This window comes from Hetaerina americana, unplaced genomic scaffold (assembly GCF_022747635.1).
Source record: "Hetaerina americana unplaced genomic scaffold, ioHetAmer1.1.p SCAF_13, whole genome shotgun sequence".
Lineage (NCBI taxonomy): Eukaryota > Metazoa > Arthropoda > Insecta > Odonata > Calopterygidae > Hetaerina > Hetaerina americana.
Window position 1 is genome coordinate 9,219,831 of NW_027286403.1, and position 19,714 is coordinate 9,239,544.

At 35.0% G+C, this 19,714-nt stretch overlaps 1 protein-coding gene across 5 annotated transcripts in view; it reads right to left on the reverse strand.

Moving 5' to 3' along the window:
• The window catches only part of LOC139686073 (cAMP-dependent protein kinase catalytic subunit 1), a 317,835-nt gene that overhangs the window by 31,244 nt on the left and 266,877 nt on the right, over positions 1-19,714 (reverse strand). For all 5 annotated transcript variants that reach the window (XM_071583192.1, XM_071583195.1, XM_071583191.1 and 2 more), the window contains 5 exons: positions 17,588-17,649; positions 13,241-13,369; positions 10,405-10,503; positions 2,388-2,470; positions 2,122-2,248 (listed from right to left, as the gene is read on the reverse strand). In XM_071583192.1, the coding sequence (XP_071439293.1) occupies positions 2,122-2,248; positions 2,388-2,470; positions 10,405-10,503; positions 13,241-13,369; positions 17,588-17,649 (500 nt within the window). The remainder of the gene's footprint in view (positions 1-2,121; positions 2,249-2,387; positions 2,471-10,404; positions 10,504-13,240; positions 13,370-17,587; positions 17,650-19,714) is intronic.

Below are 19,714 nucleotides of genomic sequence, written 5' to 3' on the forward strand. Positions count from 1 at the left end.
TTGACTTAATTTTGTACGTATCAAACTTACACAGATGGAAGAGAGCAGTAATGTGAATAGTTTTAGCAAACATTTAAATAAGGTCAGAATACAGAGGTCTACTAGTAACAGAGTTTGGAACTAATTGAACTCATAATCTCACGTCTGCCAGGAAAAGATTCATGATATGAAGTGGATACACTTGACGACTAGGAGTTAGTCATGAAATTTATACCTTCTAATGACAGCTGAGGGAGACTAGTCATATCACACACAAGTTGAAAATATGAGGAATGAAAATGACTTTGACCCAAACATGATGAAGCATGAAAAACACAAGATCTGGTATCTGGCATCTAGGATCATTTGCACTGCCTCCACACAGATTTAACAGTGATGGGCTGCTGAATATTAAAAAGTATTGAAACTTGCTTTATTGCATCAAAACTACACAGAATCAAGAATGAATTTGTTTTCTTCACGAAATTTGAAAGTTGGATAACTGTTTGTACTAGTCACATTGCAAAGTAGCTCAGATTCTCATGTGTTAAGTTTTCCTCAATTACTCATTAATGTAAATATTATCCTGCTAGTAAATGGAAATACGAGATGAAAAAGGAACACACTAATAGCAAAAATTCACTTTCTCTAACTGTTTGCATTTGCCTGCATTTTACACTTCTTCCGAGGAAGGGGTTTTGCTGTAATTTGTTTTTAATTAGAGGTTAAGTGCTCACTCTTTCTAACAAACAAAATCCTAACAAAAACAATGAGATACCCTTCTTAGAAGTCACTTTCACTAATGAAAGTGTAGGGTGAGAGGGGTCTCACCATAGAGTTCCTATAAATCTTTTACTAAGAGAAGTTTTTGGGGTGAAAATTATAAGCCAAGGTATTCAGTTTTACTACTAAGAATTCTCTCACTTATCAAGGTCCATCTAAATCATCAAATGCATCAAGGAATGTACTTCATGGATGAAGGAAATAATGATTTAATGCAAATAACTTCCTCATCAACATAATAATTATAAAATTATGAAAAATATTTTTATCTACTGCCCTAGAAATATATAGTTACAAGCTTTCCCTAATTCAAACAACTACAGGAAATGCATGAGCAGTTAATCGAATTGCCATCTACTGTTGTGCACCAAAATGCAGGAATTTAAAGCCTGAAAGTTGAAGTCCAATCTAGAACAATATGTGCAAAATTTAATTTAAAAAATTATTTGACTGTCAAAAGTCATTTCAGTAGGGATAATTTTTGTCGAATCTTTTACTTTTATAAAATTTCATTTTATCCCCTATTTAACATATCTGTAAGGTTTATGATTCTTAAGGAATCCTGGATGATAGCGAAAACATCCTCAGACCTAAATAGTTAGATGAACCTTAATTTGTGTGACCACCATTGAAAACACTATAACCCATGGCAAAGCTAAAAGAAAACCTCTAAATTAAGCTTCAGTTGTACACATAAATTTTAGAAAAGAATGGCTTAATGCACACAGACTGGATTTTTTTCCATGAATTAGGGTGGAGGACTAAAATAATCACATTAGATGTGCACCAGAGTGACACCAAAAGATATTACTTAGGCAAAGGGCCTTTGCCACAGCTTGAGGAACTGATTGATCATCTTGAGACCTTAGAAAAAGGCAAAGGGAAGGAAAAGGATTCAATCTTGTTTTAAAAACTGTGTCATATTGATAAGGTTCATTAAGTGTGATAGATCTATAAAATACACCTCATGTATCCATCTTCAAAACATGGAAAATTTGAAAATTCACTTATTATACTCGAGGGCCATGTATCAAGTATTTTGTGGTTCATACTCTTGCTAATTTAGGGCAGAATATGAATATTTATAATTGAAATTCTATCATTTGCAATCTCTTGCAAAATGTAAATAAACACACAAGATTACACACACAAATAAACACACAAAGTACACAAGATTCTCTGCTATTTTGAATGTTATGTATAAAGCAATTTCTGCAATATTTTCTGGAACATTTTCTGGAACAATTAAAAAACAACAACTCAAAGAGAGTTGCCCAAATTCTCATGAAAAGTGGCTTTAGGATGAGAAATGACAGAGAGATTAAAAATCTGATTTATGATTCAAACAGAATAACTCACCTTCAAGTAGCCTTGGTTATCTATCAATAAATTTTCAGGTTTGAGGTCTCTATATATGAGATCTAGAAAGTGAAGGTACTCAAAGGCAAGTACAATTTGTGCTGCATAAAACCTGGAGTGAGGTTCACTGCAATACAATAGAAAACATGTATCATTAAAATAGTCAAAGAGCTATATCTCTTCACAAAAAATATGTAGTGGCGGTAATTACAAGAAGTCTGGAATTTCAAAACAATGAGAATGGTTAATAAAGCAAGAGCAATTACCTGAACCTTCCAACTTTCCTAAGATGTGAAAACATCTCTCCTCCTGGCACAAACTCTAGCAACATATACAAGTTAGAATTGTCCTGTAAAACATAAAAATGATAAATAAAACAATAATGGTCATCATACTGATATGAATGTAATTCATGTTAGCAAGTGGTCCTTGGTATATATTTTGTCCAATCTAAATAAATATCAACTACATGAAAGCAAAACAGCTACAAAATAAACCCCTATATTACATGTGGATGTAGGTAAAGTGTGTCAATGCAAGCATTGTCTCAAATTAGTTACAAGGAAAAATGATCGAAAGCTACAACTTATGTGACCATTAAGGATGAGGAAGTAAGTTTGAGATACATTAATTCTTAGGTAATGCAGGAAAGTTGGAGAAAGTATACAATAGGGAGCCTTCTCTTTTTGAAAGGCAACAAGGGGTTCACAACTCAACAATCTAACTAACAGCTGGTGCTTCTCAATCAATAGGCTTTCCATTAAATAATTAAAATTGATTGAAGGCACCAAACCCTCAAAATTTGTACACAAATTCCCAATAATTACACAAATTTCAAAATAAATAGTGCACAATTCAGATAACTGTGAGAGATGTTGAGACAGTAACTTAAATGGAATCATCAACTATTGTCCGTAAAAATCCATCAATTTAAAAAATCAAAGTAAATGGAGACATTATTTGAACATCAACCAAACCTCTCTATCATCTATATAATAGGGGGGACCCAAAAATAACCGGACTCATGCTCTGAAAATTTAATTCATTAAGTTTTTTTTTTAATCTTTCAGGCATTTTCTAAGCACTCCATTAGCATTAGATACATTTGCCCAGTCTTCTTCCCCACCATTTGAAGCACTTTTGGAACTCTTCAACTTTGATATCATCCAATGGCCACTGTGAGGCTGTTTTTACTGTCTCCACATCATTGAAACACCTCCCTTTTAATCTTTTTTCATTCTATTGGATAGTAAAAGTCAGGTCTGGCAAATACGAATTTCACGGGGGAGCTGAGGGGTCTTTCATTGGCTAGAACCTTGCTTGAACTCAGGGTCATATTTGTAACACCAACTCTCATCACCTTGGTCAAAAAGTTTGGGCCACTTTCAGTCTATTTTTTAAGTCCAGGCTCAAATTCAGACGAATGGTTTTTTGATCCTGTCTCAGCAGGTGAGGAACTAACTTAGCTGCGACATGTCTCATTTGTCAAAACCTCAGTCAAAATCTGTTGGCACGAGCTCAAACTCAATCATGTCTGTTCTGAAATTTTGTTGATTGTGGAACAACAAGCCTTGTTGATTTTTTGGCGGAATTTTTTCAACGTTTTCGTCATTACAAGATGATGAAGGATGCCCAGAATGAGCAAAATCTTCAACACTCATCTCACCTCGTTTTAAGCATCCAAACCACTCATAAACTTGTGTATGGCTCATAGCATCTTGGTTGAAGCTTTTGATAAGCTTCCGTGGCCAATTTTTCAAGCAGGAAGCAAAAGTTCCAACAGACTCTTTGTTGAGTAGCTTCAGGCATGATGTGGTGGAAGTCAAACAAAATGAATAACTAATAGTAGCACTTTTCCACTTAATAAAATTTTTTTATTTTATGACCAGGTTTTGATGTATTACAGCATCATCAGGTCTATTACTACATCATCATCACCTGATGATGATGCAATACATCGAAACCTGGTCGTAAAATATAAAATTTTATCAAGTGGAAAAGTGCTACGATCAGTTATTCATTACTCTTTGTTCTTTTAAACCTGTCATAACTATTTCGCAGGTGTCAAACAAGAACAGTCAAGAACAACAACATTACGATCAAACATTAACCTCCTATGCAGATGCCGCTCAGACAGCTGATTTGAGAAGGCCTCTACTAGAACTACCAAGCAAGAAAATTCTCTACTATGCATAGAAATGGCTACACCTTTTCAATTGGGTTATTTTTAGGTCCATTCTCACATCTAGTACAACCTACTCCATGAAGGGTTTCAAAATGCCAATATAGCTTCCAAGAAGCTGCACATATATATAACAAAATAAGACAAGGCAAAATATCAATTTTGAAGGGATGAGTGAAGAAAGTTCAAATTTGAGGTTTTTGTAAAGCTGAGGTTGAAGGAGATGGTCAAGGACTTCTATTTATTAATTTTTCAATACTAATTCTTTCCAGGAAATACCAAGTTTGGAAAGCTGATTCTCCACTCGAGACCTATAAAATTTGGACTTGAAAATAATGATTAACATAGACTGACATCAATAAAATATATGGACACACTGCAATGCCTTAGCAGCCAGTACCCTCAAGGCATATGAGCAGTTCTTCAAGGCTCTAAATGGCTAACCCAGTAAACCATATAGTGTACAGTTCTCCAGGGCAGTGTTATGGCTTTATCGCTACAATAAAAAAATATAAGAAAGCAGCAGTTCACAGTGATACATTTTTTCTTGACAAGAGAGCATTTTACACTGTCTGCAACCAAAGCCAGACGGCCTTGCCTGTCATGCATTTAGGCCATTAATGAAGATGTGAGTACATCAGTGAATGAGGACAACTTTGTTATTTCTCATATAAAAAGCGATTTTCTTCGTGAATATGAAATTGAAGAATTATTCAACTTAAATTCTGGATCTGAGTTGAATGATTCAGATTCCAATCCCTCGTGTCAGCCTGATTTTCATGGTCTATCTCATCGTAGGTAGAATCATGTTTTTACAGTTCACTTGCAACTGTTTAGGTCTTTGATACCCCAAGGAACATTTGTTTTGGATTATTCACAAAATGTTTATATTACTTTTCCTCACACAGATACATTACAATTACAGCTATATTGACAACATATTTTGTACAAGTTGCAAGTTTCTTATCAAATTTCACTTTATGATGTTTTTTGCTTTCATTAGGGATTGAAATGTTTTCTTGACTCCTCCAATCACAAGGGTGTAAAGGGGTTGGATGCAACTCATAGCCTCTTCATCCTAAATACCACCCTCAATTCCTTTGGTGCAATCTGTTTATACTCACAAGGCTCTGTTGAATGAGGGACTCGTGGGATAAGGAGTTACCCCCAATTGAGTGTCAATGTTCTGCTTGTATGGCAGGTGAACACCAAGTGGGGGCAAGGGCACCCTCTAGCCCTAAGGGGAGAAATCCTCCCTAAAAGCAGATGACTAATGGCATGGGAATTGGAAAGCCATGGGAAACTACCACATTAAAAATCCCTCAGAACTTCCACGACAATGATGGCCTCAAACAGGCAAGAAGAGAACTAACATGGAATCTTTACATATACTATATTACGTAAGTAAAATAGCCCCTCATTTAGATTTCCACGAGGGTTTGCATACAAAGACAATATTTGACAAAAAGGAAAGGGGAGGATAAAAGGAATAAAAATTTAAACTTGGAATGTAAGATCCCTTCTAAGGCACGAAAAATTGGAAAATCTGATATGAAGGATACAGATAAACAAAATGGACATAATTGGTATAAGCGAATTGAGGTGGGAAGGATGTGATTCAGAGCAATGTGGATATGCTACATTTCATTAGGGTGAAAAGAGAGGAAGGAAAAAGTACGATTTATAATAATCGTACTTTTAAGTAATTTATAATAATATATATTGTAAACAAAAATATGAAGCCTTGTGTAAGCAAAGGTGATCTATTACAATGATTGGTACATATGTACAAGAGTGATAAGTATGAAAGTTACAGTTTGCAACCAAAAACCTTCTATTTCTTCAGATGTCCATGGTTTGTATAAAAAGTATCAGGTAAACTTTCTTGATGTGTGAGTGAACTGCTGAATTCAGACTATTGGTTAAGTGTACGCTCGATCGCAGATCATATTGGCATTGATAAGATGACAGTTCACACCATTATCCCTGAAAATTTGGCTTTGCGAAAGATCTGTGCTAAACTCATCCCTAGATGTTGACAGACAACCAAGGGAAGAGTCAAGTGTCAGCTTGCGAAGACCTTCTGCAATGGCATCGTGATGATTCCCTAACCCCCTTACTTGACACCAGCAGATTATTTCCTAATCCAAAAAGTTAAATTCTCCCTTAAAGGACACCACCATGGGACCCTAAGCGCCATCAAAAAGCTTGCACGTGTACCCTTTGGGACCTTCCAGAGTCATCCCACCAGGGAGCCTTCAAGTTGTGGAAAAGCAGCTGACTTTTTCCGATACTTTTTATACAAACCTCATGCCAATAGGTTACCATATTGAAAGGGAAGTAGAGGACGTGTATGATAGAATGCAGAAAATGAGGAGACATGGAGGGCAAGGATACTGCAATAGGTTGGGCAGTATGAGCCTGGGGAGATGAATGAGAGGGGTGATAGACTGGTAATAGCTCTGTAGGGAAAATAAGTTAATAAGTACAAATATTATGTTTCCAAATCCCAAGATAGGATTGTACACCTGGAAAGCACCCGGTGATATGTTCATAAAGCAGTTAGATTTTATAATTGTAAAAATAAATATACGGAATGAAGTGGGTTTGGGGTCTCCCTGGTGCAGATATTAACATGTACTGCTTCAAGCAGAAAACTATACAAGACTGAAATTAATTAAAAGATCTGCAACAGTCAACAAATGTGATTTGTAAACACTAAAAAAAGATGTATCAGGAGATAAAGAGAACGGATGCCCCAACTGAGTAGAGGACACAGGAGCAGTGGGACAGAATAAAGAAAGATTAGCCAAGAATTGGAGGACTACAGGATATCAAAGTGAACAAAGAAGTCCTAGCTGCCATCAGCAATGATCGATAAAATGGAAGACAGAAAAAAGTAAAAAAATTAAAAGACAACCAGGGGAAAGAAGTTGCATAGAAAACTTAACAGTGAACTAAGAGGAGAGACATAAAGCTGGAGAAGAAAAGCTTAACAAATAATGTCCAAAAATAAAAGACCTGAAACACATAGGAAGGAATGACTTGGTGTACTAAAAGGTAAAGAATATTATGTGATATGGCAGCAGAACATTAGGGAGCAAATACAACAGGTATGGAGATGAGGGAAGGAAATAAAATAAAGGAAGTAAAACAAATAATGAAAAGATGACAAGAGTAGATGGGAGATCTGTACAAAGCTAGTGAAAATACTGAAGATATAAATGTAAAAGAGGAGGATGAGGTGGACAAAGACTACAATGGAGTGGACATCTTACTGAAGGAACCTTTGGCAGCATTAAAACAAATGAATAAACAGAAAGGCACAGATGGAATATCTGTCGAGCTCCTGACATGCCTGCAGACAGATAGACTGGTAGAATTAACATTCCTCTAAAACAAAATTTACTGTAGTGGACAGTGGCCATTAGATTTCTTGAAAACTGAGATTATCCCATTACCTAAGAAAAAAGGAACAAGGAAATACGAGGAGCACCATATGCTACATGCCATTACTCATGCAGCAAAGGTATTGTTAAGAATACTGAATAGAAGACAAAAATATAATGGACGAGAATACAGTGGAGGTATGCCTTAACAAGAGGCACTGTACAAGAGATGCAATAAGAGTAATGTGTACCATTAGGGAGTGATGACTGGAAAAGGGGTAGGGCTTGTGTTTTGATGAAGGTTTTTGACTGTGTACATCAGGAAATACTTATGAAAATCCTAAAATAAAAAGGTGTACATGGGAGGGACAGAAGATTGATTGGAAATTTGTACTTTAAATTTGGACGTGTACATAAGAATTGGGAAAAGAGGATGGGATGGTTTGATATTGAAAGGGGAGCAAGTATGGGGTGCTCTCTCTCCCCCACCCTACTATGGAAGGCATGGTCAGCACGTGCTGGAGAGTAGATGCAGGATTGTCTTTGGAATAATAAAGATTATATTCCTCAGGGTTGCTGATAATTTGATCCTTTGTGCAGAGGATGAATAACAGTTGAATGGGATGTAGCAACATCTGAGCTACATGAAAGAGAAGCACCACATGATAGTAATCAGGAGCAAGACCAAGGCGATGAATGTTGATGGAGATGAAGATATACATTCTGAGGTGGAAGGGGAAAGGCTGGAACAGGTGAAGAGTTACCTAGGTAAGGAGATAGGTAAGTATCTAGGTAAGGAGATAACGAAAATCTGGAGTGAATAGGAAATTAAAATCAGGATAGCCATGGCTAAAGAAGCTTTCAACAGGAAAAGAAAGGTGATATGTAGCAAAATGGTTGAAAAAAGACTCGTCAAGTGTTATACATGGAATGTTATGTTCGTTGGCTTTGAAGCATGGACTCAGTTAAAACGGGGCCAAGAAATGCGAGAGATATTTGAGATGTGGCTGTGGAGAAGAATGCCAAGTATAAAATGTACAGACTGGATGAGGAAAGAAGAACTAAAAGGATTACAGGGAAATCCTAAAAAAATGTGAAAAACTGGCTTGGACCCACTTTAAGAAGGGGCTGCCTCTTGACAGAGGAGCTGTAAGGCATGGGAAAAGAACAAGAGAGGGAGGAGGGTCAAAATGATAAATGACTTTCAAGAGGGTGATGGGTATGAGGAAATGGAGAGGAAGGCACAAGAAAGGATTACATGATGGCGAAGAGGCCTCTACCGACTTGCCAACCATGGCACATGACCTATAATGGTGATGATGATCTAATCACCTTTACTTTTTAATTACATCGTATCCAGTAATGATTATCACGGTTACTTTCTGACTCTAATTAATTTTTTTCACGGATACAATGATACTGAAAGGGAAAACTTATCACACAAGTTCCCCTAATTTAGATGACAAGGCACCAAATAGCCCAGCATCAAGACAGCTGCAGGCTGACATAATGATATTTGCCTCATATAGTCTACTGAAAGATCAATTTTTTTAGTTACCCATAAAAAATTAGTGGTCTGAGAGTATAAAATTTTTGCTGTTGGCAGGAAGTGAAGTTCAAAATATTCTTGTCGTACAAAAAGAAAGTTCTTGCGAATGAGTTCGTAAACAAAGACCAGTCACTTTGAATTACAGATGATTGGATAGAAAATGAAAGTCAACCAGACCCTCTTTTTGAAGAAGCTACCACAGTTTTGCATCACTGAATGCTGAAAGCAATGAATTGACTGTCCTCTGTCTTCTTCACTGATGGTATTTTTAAAATGATAAAAAAAGGAGACAATCATTAAGCAAGGTCACAAATGCACAAATGGAAGAGAAAAAATTGACTGAAAACATATTCAACTAAGAATTTGTAGAAATGTTTGAATATTTCTGGAATCTACCATTGTTCTCCTATTGTACTTCAATTGTATGTGGTTCCTAATCCAAAAATTAGTTATTACGGGAATTAGATTACATTTCTGAATATATCAATCGCTTCATTCTTCACATCTAAAGGCAGATTTCTTTCTGTTCCCTTTACTTTTCATCTCAATGATAAAAGTTATTATATTCCAAGAAATGAACATGGTCATGATCCTCTTAATAAACCAAGATCATTTTAAACACATTGTAAAAACTTACAAGGAATCTTTTTAACTCTGGTGAAAATTTGTTGCCATTTCCAAGGGCATGTCCAGTTTCGGGTACTCATTAAAAACGAACCTAATAGATATGGTTTGGATATTTACACTTTAGGTGATGCAGCAACCAGCTACACTTTGGACTACCCCAGCAAACACAAATTTTAGACATTAAAGGAAATACACGACATTGGAGAATGTTTTTAGAAAATTCAGTAATCATCATCAAGACAACCCTACTAAGTTTAGACCAAACAGAATACTTGCTCAAAGGTTGATAGCTAAGTTGTAGAAACGCCACCATAGTATGAGATACAAAGGCAAATTATAGTTTTTATAACCTTAAATTTAATTTTACTTTAAAGCATGAAACAATTATAAAATTAAAGTTTTCAACATAGCAACAATTTTTCTTGTAATGAACTAAAATTCATAGCTAAAAACTATAAAATTCCATCAACTACCAAGGACCACAGCATACACTAAAATTTTTACATTATTAGGTTAATACTCAAATTTTCACCTACCTTGAAGTGAAATTTCAAGCTAACTAGAAATGGAAAGCTGATTGCTTGAAGAATTCTTTTTTCATTTAAAGTGTGTTCCACCTGTTTTAATTTCACCACCTAGAATAAAAATAAGAGATTGAAAAAAATTAATCATTTAAGACTTGAAAACTTATTATAACAATAATCCTTAGCTTTGTGTGCACTGATTTAAGGCAACAAAAGTTACACGGCAGGCCATCACATGCCCATAAATGTGTGGTGGAGCAAGAGGCATTGTCCAGAACTTAATATGAAAAGATAGAAGGTATTGCTGTGCTGACATGGCAAAACAATTACAACATAGAAATGTACGCAAGACAACCTTTTCTCCTTGCCCCAGCACATATATCAGGATTGCCATCCTGTTAATTAGAAGGTCCGTTATGCGATCCAAAGCAAAATGCACAATAAAGTTGATAATGCAAGATGCTATTTAATAATTACAATTAAGATTATTTATGAAAATAAATAACACATGGGTTGTTTGTTACAATGCCATAACTACTCTGCCAATCAAGAGGTTGAAATGTTATTCTATAAACTCAGATCTGCTTGGTGACATTGTTATCTTGAAAAATTTCAAATGACACCAAAGCTGTAGAAGGAAAAGATTCCAGATGAAATCAGGCCATAGGGCCTTAACTTACAATGGCCACGCTGCACTGTCCAGAGAATATTATGTTGAGAAATGCGCATTCACAGTATCAAAATGGCAATGCCACCACACATTTACCATTCATCTACACCACAACTTTACCATACATTCTCATAAAACATTTTCAAAAAAATAATGGCATTCCAAAATAGTAAACAACGCAATATTTCTCTGTTTTGAAATCAGTACTGTTATAAGGCATATAATAACCATTTTTGGTTTAGTGTTGCTAATATTAAGCCTCCTTAAATAAAAGGCAGCTGTAGCAACTGTGTTACAAAACAAAAAACCTGTCCCTTAAAAAATTGAGGACACATATTACCTATTAGTGTGATTGCTACACAATGAATTTATTACCAGGAGTTGATTATAAGTGATAATACAAAAATGTTCAAGGCCAATCCAGCTCAGTTAAAGAGCAAATCTAATCTAATGAGCAATGAACTGGCTTGGCAAGTATAAACGTAACCGTGAAATTAGTGAAAAATTGAATTCAAATAATTCCAAGATTGAATTCTCAGTTTTGCAAAGAAAAGGAATATGAAATTATAGGTTTTTCCAGCATTATATTAGGCAGACTGACTGAATGCTGAGCAGCATTTAGTTGCCTTCACTCTTAGAACAAATACAGTTAAACCCCATGTTTTCGTCAATGGAATCCAGGTTTACCGATAATTTATGACAGTTTTATCAGGTCCTATAATATTTCCTACCATTCCAATGCACGAAGAACCCTGTATTTACACAATTTTATTTTCAGTTTTCTCATTATTTGCATCACTAAGCTCTGCTTTAAAACATTTCATTTTAAAACTGTTACTCATGTACATCAGTCTCTATAAAAAAATTTTTTAACTCCATTTTAAACGCCTAAAGAGGATGGGAGGGCAATAATGTGAATCGTTTTAGCAAAGAATTTGAACATGGTAGGCACTACCAACGGAAATATGAACTACTTGAACTCATTATCTGTCTGCCAGGAAAGGATTCTTGCTATGAAATGAATAGATCATATGTCTTGGAGTTAGCTATGTAATTTATGAATTGCAATTATACCCAAGTAGACTATTCATATTGCACACAAATTAAAATTATGGGGAATGAAAATGACTTTGACCCACACACAATGAAGACTTAAAAATTCAAGAACTGGTGACCGACAACTGGGGTCATTAGCTCTGTTCGTCTGTGCAACAGATATAACAGTGATGGGGTCCACAATAATAAGTATTGACTCTTGCTTGATAGCATCAAAATAATATTTTCCTCAACCTTTGAAGTTGGACAACTGTTTGCAACAGGCAAACAGTGAGGCAGCTCAGATTCTCAGATGTTAAACTATCCCCTATTAACTGGGAATGAATTAGATAGAACTCTGGATAGAATTCAATTGGGTCACAAAACAGACGTTTTTCCATGCTCCTTATGAATGCAAAACTTAAGGGTACTTCAATGAACCAAGATCCAAAAATAAAATCTCATACAGGGATCATACATGATATCTTCCCATTCATCTCTAGAAATAGTAGCCTGTCCTTCTGAGTTTAGATTAAGATTAATTTTTTGCAGAGCAAAGATTGGGCTAAAGACTTATTTGGACCCTTATTAAGAACCAGGAGTACCCTCAATTCCTAAAATCGTACTGTAATTTCAGTTTGTGAACTTGGTGAAACTCAAGAAACTAAAAAAGCAAGCTCATGAAACACATTTACCTACTCTTGGACATCAGAGGAACTTAATATTTAAAACATCAATGACAAACTCAACATCTATGTAAGTTCAAGTCAAGGATTCCTTAAGGACCAGAAAAGATACCTGTTGATTTGAAACTGAAGAATCGAATACACAATTCATTCACAACACAATTAGCAAAAGGTCATTTCACATAAATTGAACATTACTTATAGTATAACTTCACGTAAAGGAGCATATTAATCAACAATGCAGATATTTAACTATGGGGACATTTAGGCAAAAGTTGACTCTGGTTTTTAACTTGAAAAATGTCATTTTGGGGAAAATTAAGTACGTTAACTGTAAGCATGAGATGAATATGAATGAACTTGGAAACCATTGGAAGAATTGTTAAAAATTCTATTGGTAATTAAAATGAAAGCAGGGGAATGGCAAGCAACCACTTCTTTATGTGTTCTTACTTACTTTTTGTTTATCTAATATTTTCATAGCATAGTACTCTTTGGTCGCCTTGTGTTGCACCAGCATTACTCTCCCAAAGGAACCCGTTCCCAAAGTTTTGATCCTTTCAAATTCATCCAGACTGGCAGTATTCTGAAAAAATTAAGATCATGATTTAATTTTAAGGCAAGTAAATGACATCAACACAAGCATCATCATTTGTAAAGCTTACCAAATCCAGAAAAGCCAAGGATGTTCATGAAGGTTCTGTAAATCCTCTGGCAAGAAGGATTTGTCAATCCCCAAAGAAAATTCCATGTTGTCTCATATTACACTACAGACATTGCTAGGTTAAATATTTTTTATGCCATTGCAGGCTACCATAAGCATATGCCTTTACCAAAATAAGGCAATGAAAAATAACCAAAATATGGCAAATATGATTACATCAAAGGGCCATTGCATGGAAGGTTAAATGAGAAAAGCAGTATGCTTAATTGAAAGAATTCCTAACTAGTGATGGACCTTTTCCACTTACTTTGGTTCTTGGTTCCAATAGTTCCAGTGAAAGAATAGGCACAAAGCTATCAAAAGTTGCAATGGTAAACAATGTGTCAATTATCTTTAAAGAAATTATCACCTCATTAATAGTTACACATTTGGATTCTGATAAGTTCATTTACATATTATTTGGTAAAGCCAGAATTGATGTGTAGCGACAATTCCAGGTATTCATTTACAGAATAGAACATTTAGTTTTTTAATAGGTTGAACAGCTTTTTCTTGAAAATAGGTACTTATGTTTCATATTTGATTTCATGGGGAACTTTCTTGAATAACCTTAAGTAATATAAAAGGGCCAAATGGGTGAGAATTTCTCCACTCAAATCAAAGGACACGAGAAGTGGGCAATCTTAGGCAACAACACATCAATGATACTAAGCACTTACTCGAGACCAACCACACCAGTGATTTCAAATTAAAAGTGCTACATGTGTCAAATAAATGCAAAAAATTAGATGCATTGGAATAATTGGAAATTGTCCAACGAGTAAAGAATAAAACCCTCTCCTCAATGACATGCAGTTCACTTCCTCCCCCCCTCCTTTCTATCAACTTTCGTTGGTAAATATTGACCACGCGTGACACACAACCGCCCCATCCTTGATTGCCCCCCCCCCCACAGTGGGTGAGTTAAGGGTGAGTTAAGGGTGGGGTAAGGGAAGGGTGGCGGGAACCACCGCCACCCTTCCAGAGGGGCCTACTCCCCTTGGCCTCCAACCTTTGGCCCGCCTACTGGCGTCATCCCCGCTGCCGATTGGTGACTGCTGCCATTTACCCAAGTGGACCACTTCACACCCGAAGACTACGTGTATTGTTTTTAACAAGGTCGAAACGCTGTTCTTCCGCTAACCTTTGTAAACGTCTCCCTAGTCTCCCCCCCCCTTTTCCCCTCTCTCTCCCTCCCCCCTTGTTTCCTACCACATCCTCTCTCCTCCATCCGGAATCTTAAATGTACATAAGATGGCACACAGCTTCAGTTTGTTACCTGATGATGATATAATACATCAAAACCCAGTTGTAAAACAAAAATGTTATCAAGTGGAAAAGTGCTACCATCAGTTATTCATTAAGCCCATTGCTTTAGGCCCATGATCAGTGTTGTGTATTCTGACAAATGGCTGGTGAAGGTCATTACAGGTCCATGTATAGTGACTACGGTAATTGTGGTTGGACTTGTACTAAGAAATATCACCCTGTTCATGCAAGATGTCATTAAATATATATGCAAGGTGCTGGTAATAAACCAAGTCTTTTGAAGAGATGTTTATATGGCACATCACATGGAGCATTGCTCATTATACGTAAAATCCTCTTTCGGTTTTTGAAGATTAAGCCCACATAGGGAGAGGAACCCCAGAAGAGGACACTAAAAGTAACACAAGAATAAAATTCACCGTAGTAAATGGATAAAAGGATATCTAAATTTACAGAATATCTCATATTAGGGAGAATTAGTGGGAAAAAATAATGGTAAATTCTAACAGCACAAAAGTATTTAAACTGAAACATTAAATACTATATACAACTTTTGATGTTGTGAAATTAAAACTTTTGAGAAAGCAGAAGTATTTAAAACTAGTAGTTTACAACTAACACATCAAAGTGTCAAAGCATTTATTTGGCATATGGCATGTGAATATTGTATTGCAAATTGGGCGCTTGCCCATAGTAAATATTGATAGTATTATCTTTATGATTGCAAGATTATTAAAATTTGAGGTACCAGGAAGAGAATATCACGGATAATCCGTACACAAATAATCAAGAGATTACAGTAAAAATATACAATAAGCACGAACAGTAATATTATTTCTCTGCTTTATAAACTGGTTTTTTAAACCTTTCACTCTCTCGTAGATCTTTCTTATATTGCAACAGATACTAACATATATTCAAATTTTACAAGGTGAAAACCACCGAACTGGAATACACATCCATTCTACAAATGATCTCTTTCAATTAAAACATAGTTCTGATGTCAAGAACCTGTGGAACCAGGAACTAATGAACTAAACTGGCTCATCACTATTTCTCATATATGTAATTCTCAATGACATGCTTATGTATTAACATTTGAAAGTCAACCTTTACATCTTAATATAAACCAACTTTAATATTGCAAGTAATCACAGACATACAAGTGACTAGAATATGTATACACAAATTACATTCTTTGTGCCACCCCTTCATGTGAAGAGTAAACAAAAAACAGCTTAACTTAACCCCAAGGGTTTTCCCCTCTTTTGAAATTCTAGTTTACAATTTAATAATAAAGATCTAAAATTGCCAGATACTACTACATACCGAAGACCAAGTTACTAACAATGCCTATCCTCCTAAGTTTCCCAACCAATGACAGATAATCCCTTAGAATGCAGCATAATCTTTCATGCTTATTTACATGCCATTTTTGTCAAGCATAAACAATTTTACAATTCATTGCAGATGAACACATTATGTGTTAGGTAAAAAGTTACATTAAGTACTCTTTAAATTTGATGAGTTTTTCATTGTACATATTCATAAATTACAAAAATAAATAATCCCTATTTGAACTGCATTTCAACATCAAAAAATTACGTGATAGAATATAAGCTGGTATTTCAAGGCAATATTCCAAAATACTAAACTATTTTTGAGCTATTTAAGAAAGTATATTTTAAGAAAAGGGAGCTAAAGGAAAAACTACTTACAGCTCTTCAGCTTTCACTTCCTTTCGCATATGTAACTCAAATCATGTCCTCAAATGAATTTAATCACCTTGTTAATAGAGGAAGATAAATTAGCTGAAGTGCTAGACTAGAATGCGAGCATTCATTCATATTTATCTCTCTTCAGGCAATAAGGTTATTAAGTGAGATAGTTATTGCATATTATTATTTATTTAAAGGCCGATCACTCAATGAAATATTTTCATGTTCCTACGGTAATAGAAACAGCTAAACACACCCAACCACCAATTACATTCATAGAATAAACACTCAGAAATAATGGGTATCTAGTTGGTCCTATCAGCTATTCATAATAAAGAGTTGTTCCTTAATTAACTCTCAGGGCATTAACTTAGGTTCAGGAGCAAAGGAACTTTGGCAACCATCACATAATAATTTTCAAGTTTTCAAATATATTATCATCAGCATTTGCATACACTCAACTAGAGTTCCATGGAGGTTCATTGATAATTCACACGTATGTCAACCCCCTCATTAAATTAAATCCTTACTGCAATGGGTCAGGGGACAGACAAGGAATTATTAATTTATCCGACTTTTTCTTCAACACAAAATATCCAGAACGTACTTTGACGCCATGCTAAATGACATATCAAAGGCATTCAACAATGCAAATATTCCAACTAATAATTAGAGAAAAACATGCATGAAGAAGAGTATTTAGGTGCAGCCAAATTGCTGTGCAAATATCTTCCAGGTTGGTCGTCCAAATATCTACTAAGGATAGTAATGTTACCTAATGGTTGACCTTGAGATATATTTGCCCCTACCTCAACGATTCTCCCAGAAATATAATATCTGTGCAACAAATTTTCACAATTTTAGCTTAAAAATGAAACATGCATAGCATTGGCCGAATTAATATAATTCTTAATGCATTTGCGAAGAAAATAATGACTTTCGAATTATAGCTTCAAACTTTACTTATTCCAGAAGGACACTGAAATACCCATAAAACGCTCTCACACATTAATATCAAGCTGCCAAAGTCAAACTTGACAACTACAAAAAAATTATAACTGAAATCCATGTGATGACATGCATAACATTAATGGGAGACAATTGCCATACTTACTGTCGGGTTCTTTTTCCATTTTTCTTCAAATTCTTCCTTGGCTTTCTCAAGGAATTCCTTAACTGAAAATATAAAAAAAAGCTATTAAAAAATTGAAAACCAGAAGATATAAAAAACTTTTTTTCTTTGACGGCAGCTAATTACACCAACTTTAACCTTTGACCAGATTTCCATCAACTTATATTCCATGATGGAAGTATAAGTCGACGCATGCGTATACTAACATGAATTCATAATGAATGGGAAAGTTGTATCACCTCAAACAAATTATTAAAGACAAGCGAAAATACCAACAATTTAAAGTAAATATCTAACAATAATATGTAGCTCAAAATATTGTAAGATTCAATTGCAATGAATAGCAAATAACAGTATGAACCACTACTACTGCCAATTTACTCCATTTGAAGGGCATTAAAGGTGATTCTGGTAATTATGTGCCACAAAAACCTTTTCATTTGGTCATCCAATTGGCTTGGAATTTCAATTTTTAAACACATTTAAAACTCTAAACAAGTATTCAACAATGATAACAGAAAATAAATCAGCTTATAAAAACATCTTGCCTGTGATACTTCCTCAGTTGATATTGCATAACTAAATATTATGAAGTAGATTGACCTAGCAAAACAATATTTAATCAACCCACAACCCACCACCAATAACCTAGAAAGTAATGCATTGAATTCTGGGGGTTATATTATAATTTTAAAATAAGACATGTCAGAAGTAGGGAATTTTAGTGAGAATTCTTCTACTCTCCTCAAACCCAAACAGTCAAATAATTCTTTTATCTAATTGTTTATTCAAAATAGATACATTCAGCAACCTTGAACTTAAAAAAACCTATGACCTGTTTCAGATCTAACAGAACTGGAGCAGGACCAAAGAAACCCATTTACCCCAATTAGGATTTCATAAAGCCAAAAATGAGAATTAAGGAATATTGAAGCTCTATCAATGAGGGAAAATAATTCAGAATGATATAGGCTATTAAAACCTGACAGGCAATCCAGTATTTCAAGTTAGTAAACTTATTGATTGAAAGCCCCATTTTAAGGACTAACTGTCAATCTTCAACACACAACACTACATTTCCAAGCCTATCCATCACAAATTAACTTGCTAGAACTGCATAAAGTAAGCACATCATATAAAGTGAGGACGGACAATGAGCTGGAAGAACTTGAGTATATCTTTAAGAGTTAACACATTTTGTACGCTGTAGAAACAAGGATGACCCATTGAATCGGAAAAGTATTGCTTTTTTACTTAGGTATTTAGAAATAACTTCATGTTTTACAGAGAGCAGTATTAAATGCCATCACCATTAGCAAAATGATTAATCAAATGAGAAGCATTGGCAGAAATAACAAGATGCAACATCAGCACTCATCACATGTGAGTAATGACACCCTCTTCAAGTAAAAATCTCGGACTGGAATAGAGGCACTCCTTAGTGAAGTAGTTTAAAATAATGGAAATTCATAAATATTGAAATCTGGGCAAAATTACTGGGTTAATTATTTCACACGTAGCATACATGTGTCTGCAGAGTATTTAACTTAATACATCTTAAGTGCCACCAGGGTTTTCGATGCCTCCAATCATATATATCCAATGTATTATTATTAGGTAATCTACCGGTTAAGGTAGGTTTTTGGATGGACACAGCCATTAAATAAATATATCCAATGGTACGATCAATTTTGACTGAGGAGAGCAGTCAGTCATTTATATTCTATCAATGTAACAGGCCATCCTTTCACTTTTATACATTAATACATTTGAAGCAATCATTGGACAATACACAGAATTCATGACATTTGACTAATTAGATCTTTGATCTTTTGGAGAATTTTAGGTATTAATTTCAAGTGGTAAACCTACCAGTAGCATTCCTTTGAGCGTAATTTTTGGCGATAAAGTCATTAATAAAAACACCATTTGATACATTGATCATCAATGTATTTAATGAATAGCCACAGGGGACAGTCCCAAGAAATATTTTGCTGTCCCCAAATGTCAACAGAGTAGCCTTTTGGCAATAGTAAAGAGTCATGATAGATATAAAACCAAACTATTCCCTTTACGGGAAAAAACATGCAAAAAGTAAAAATGCATGTA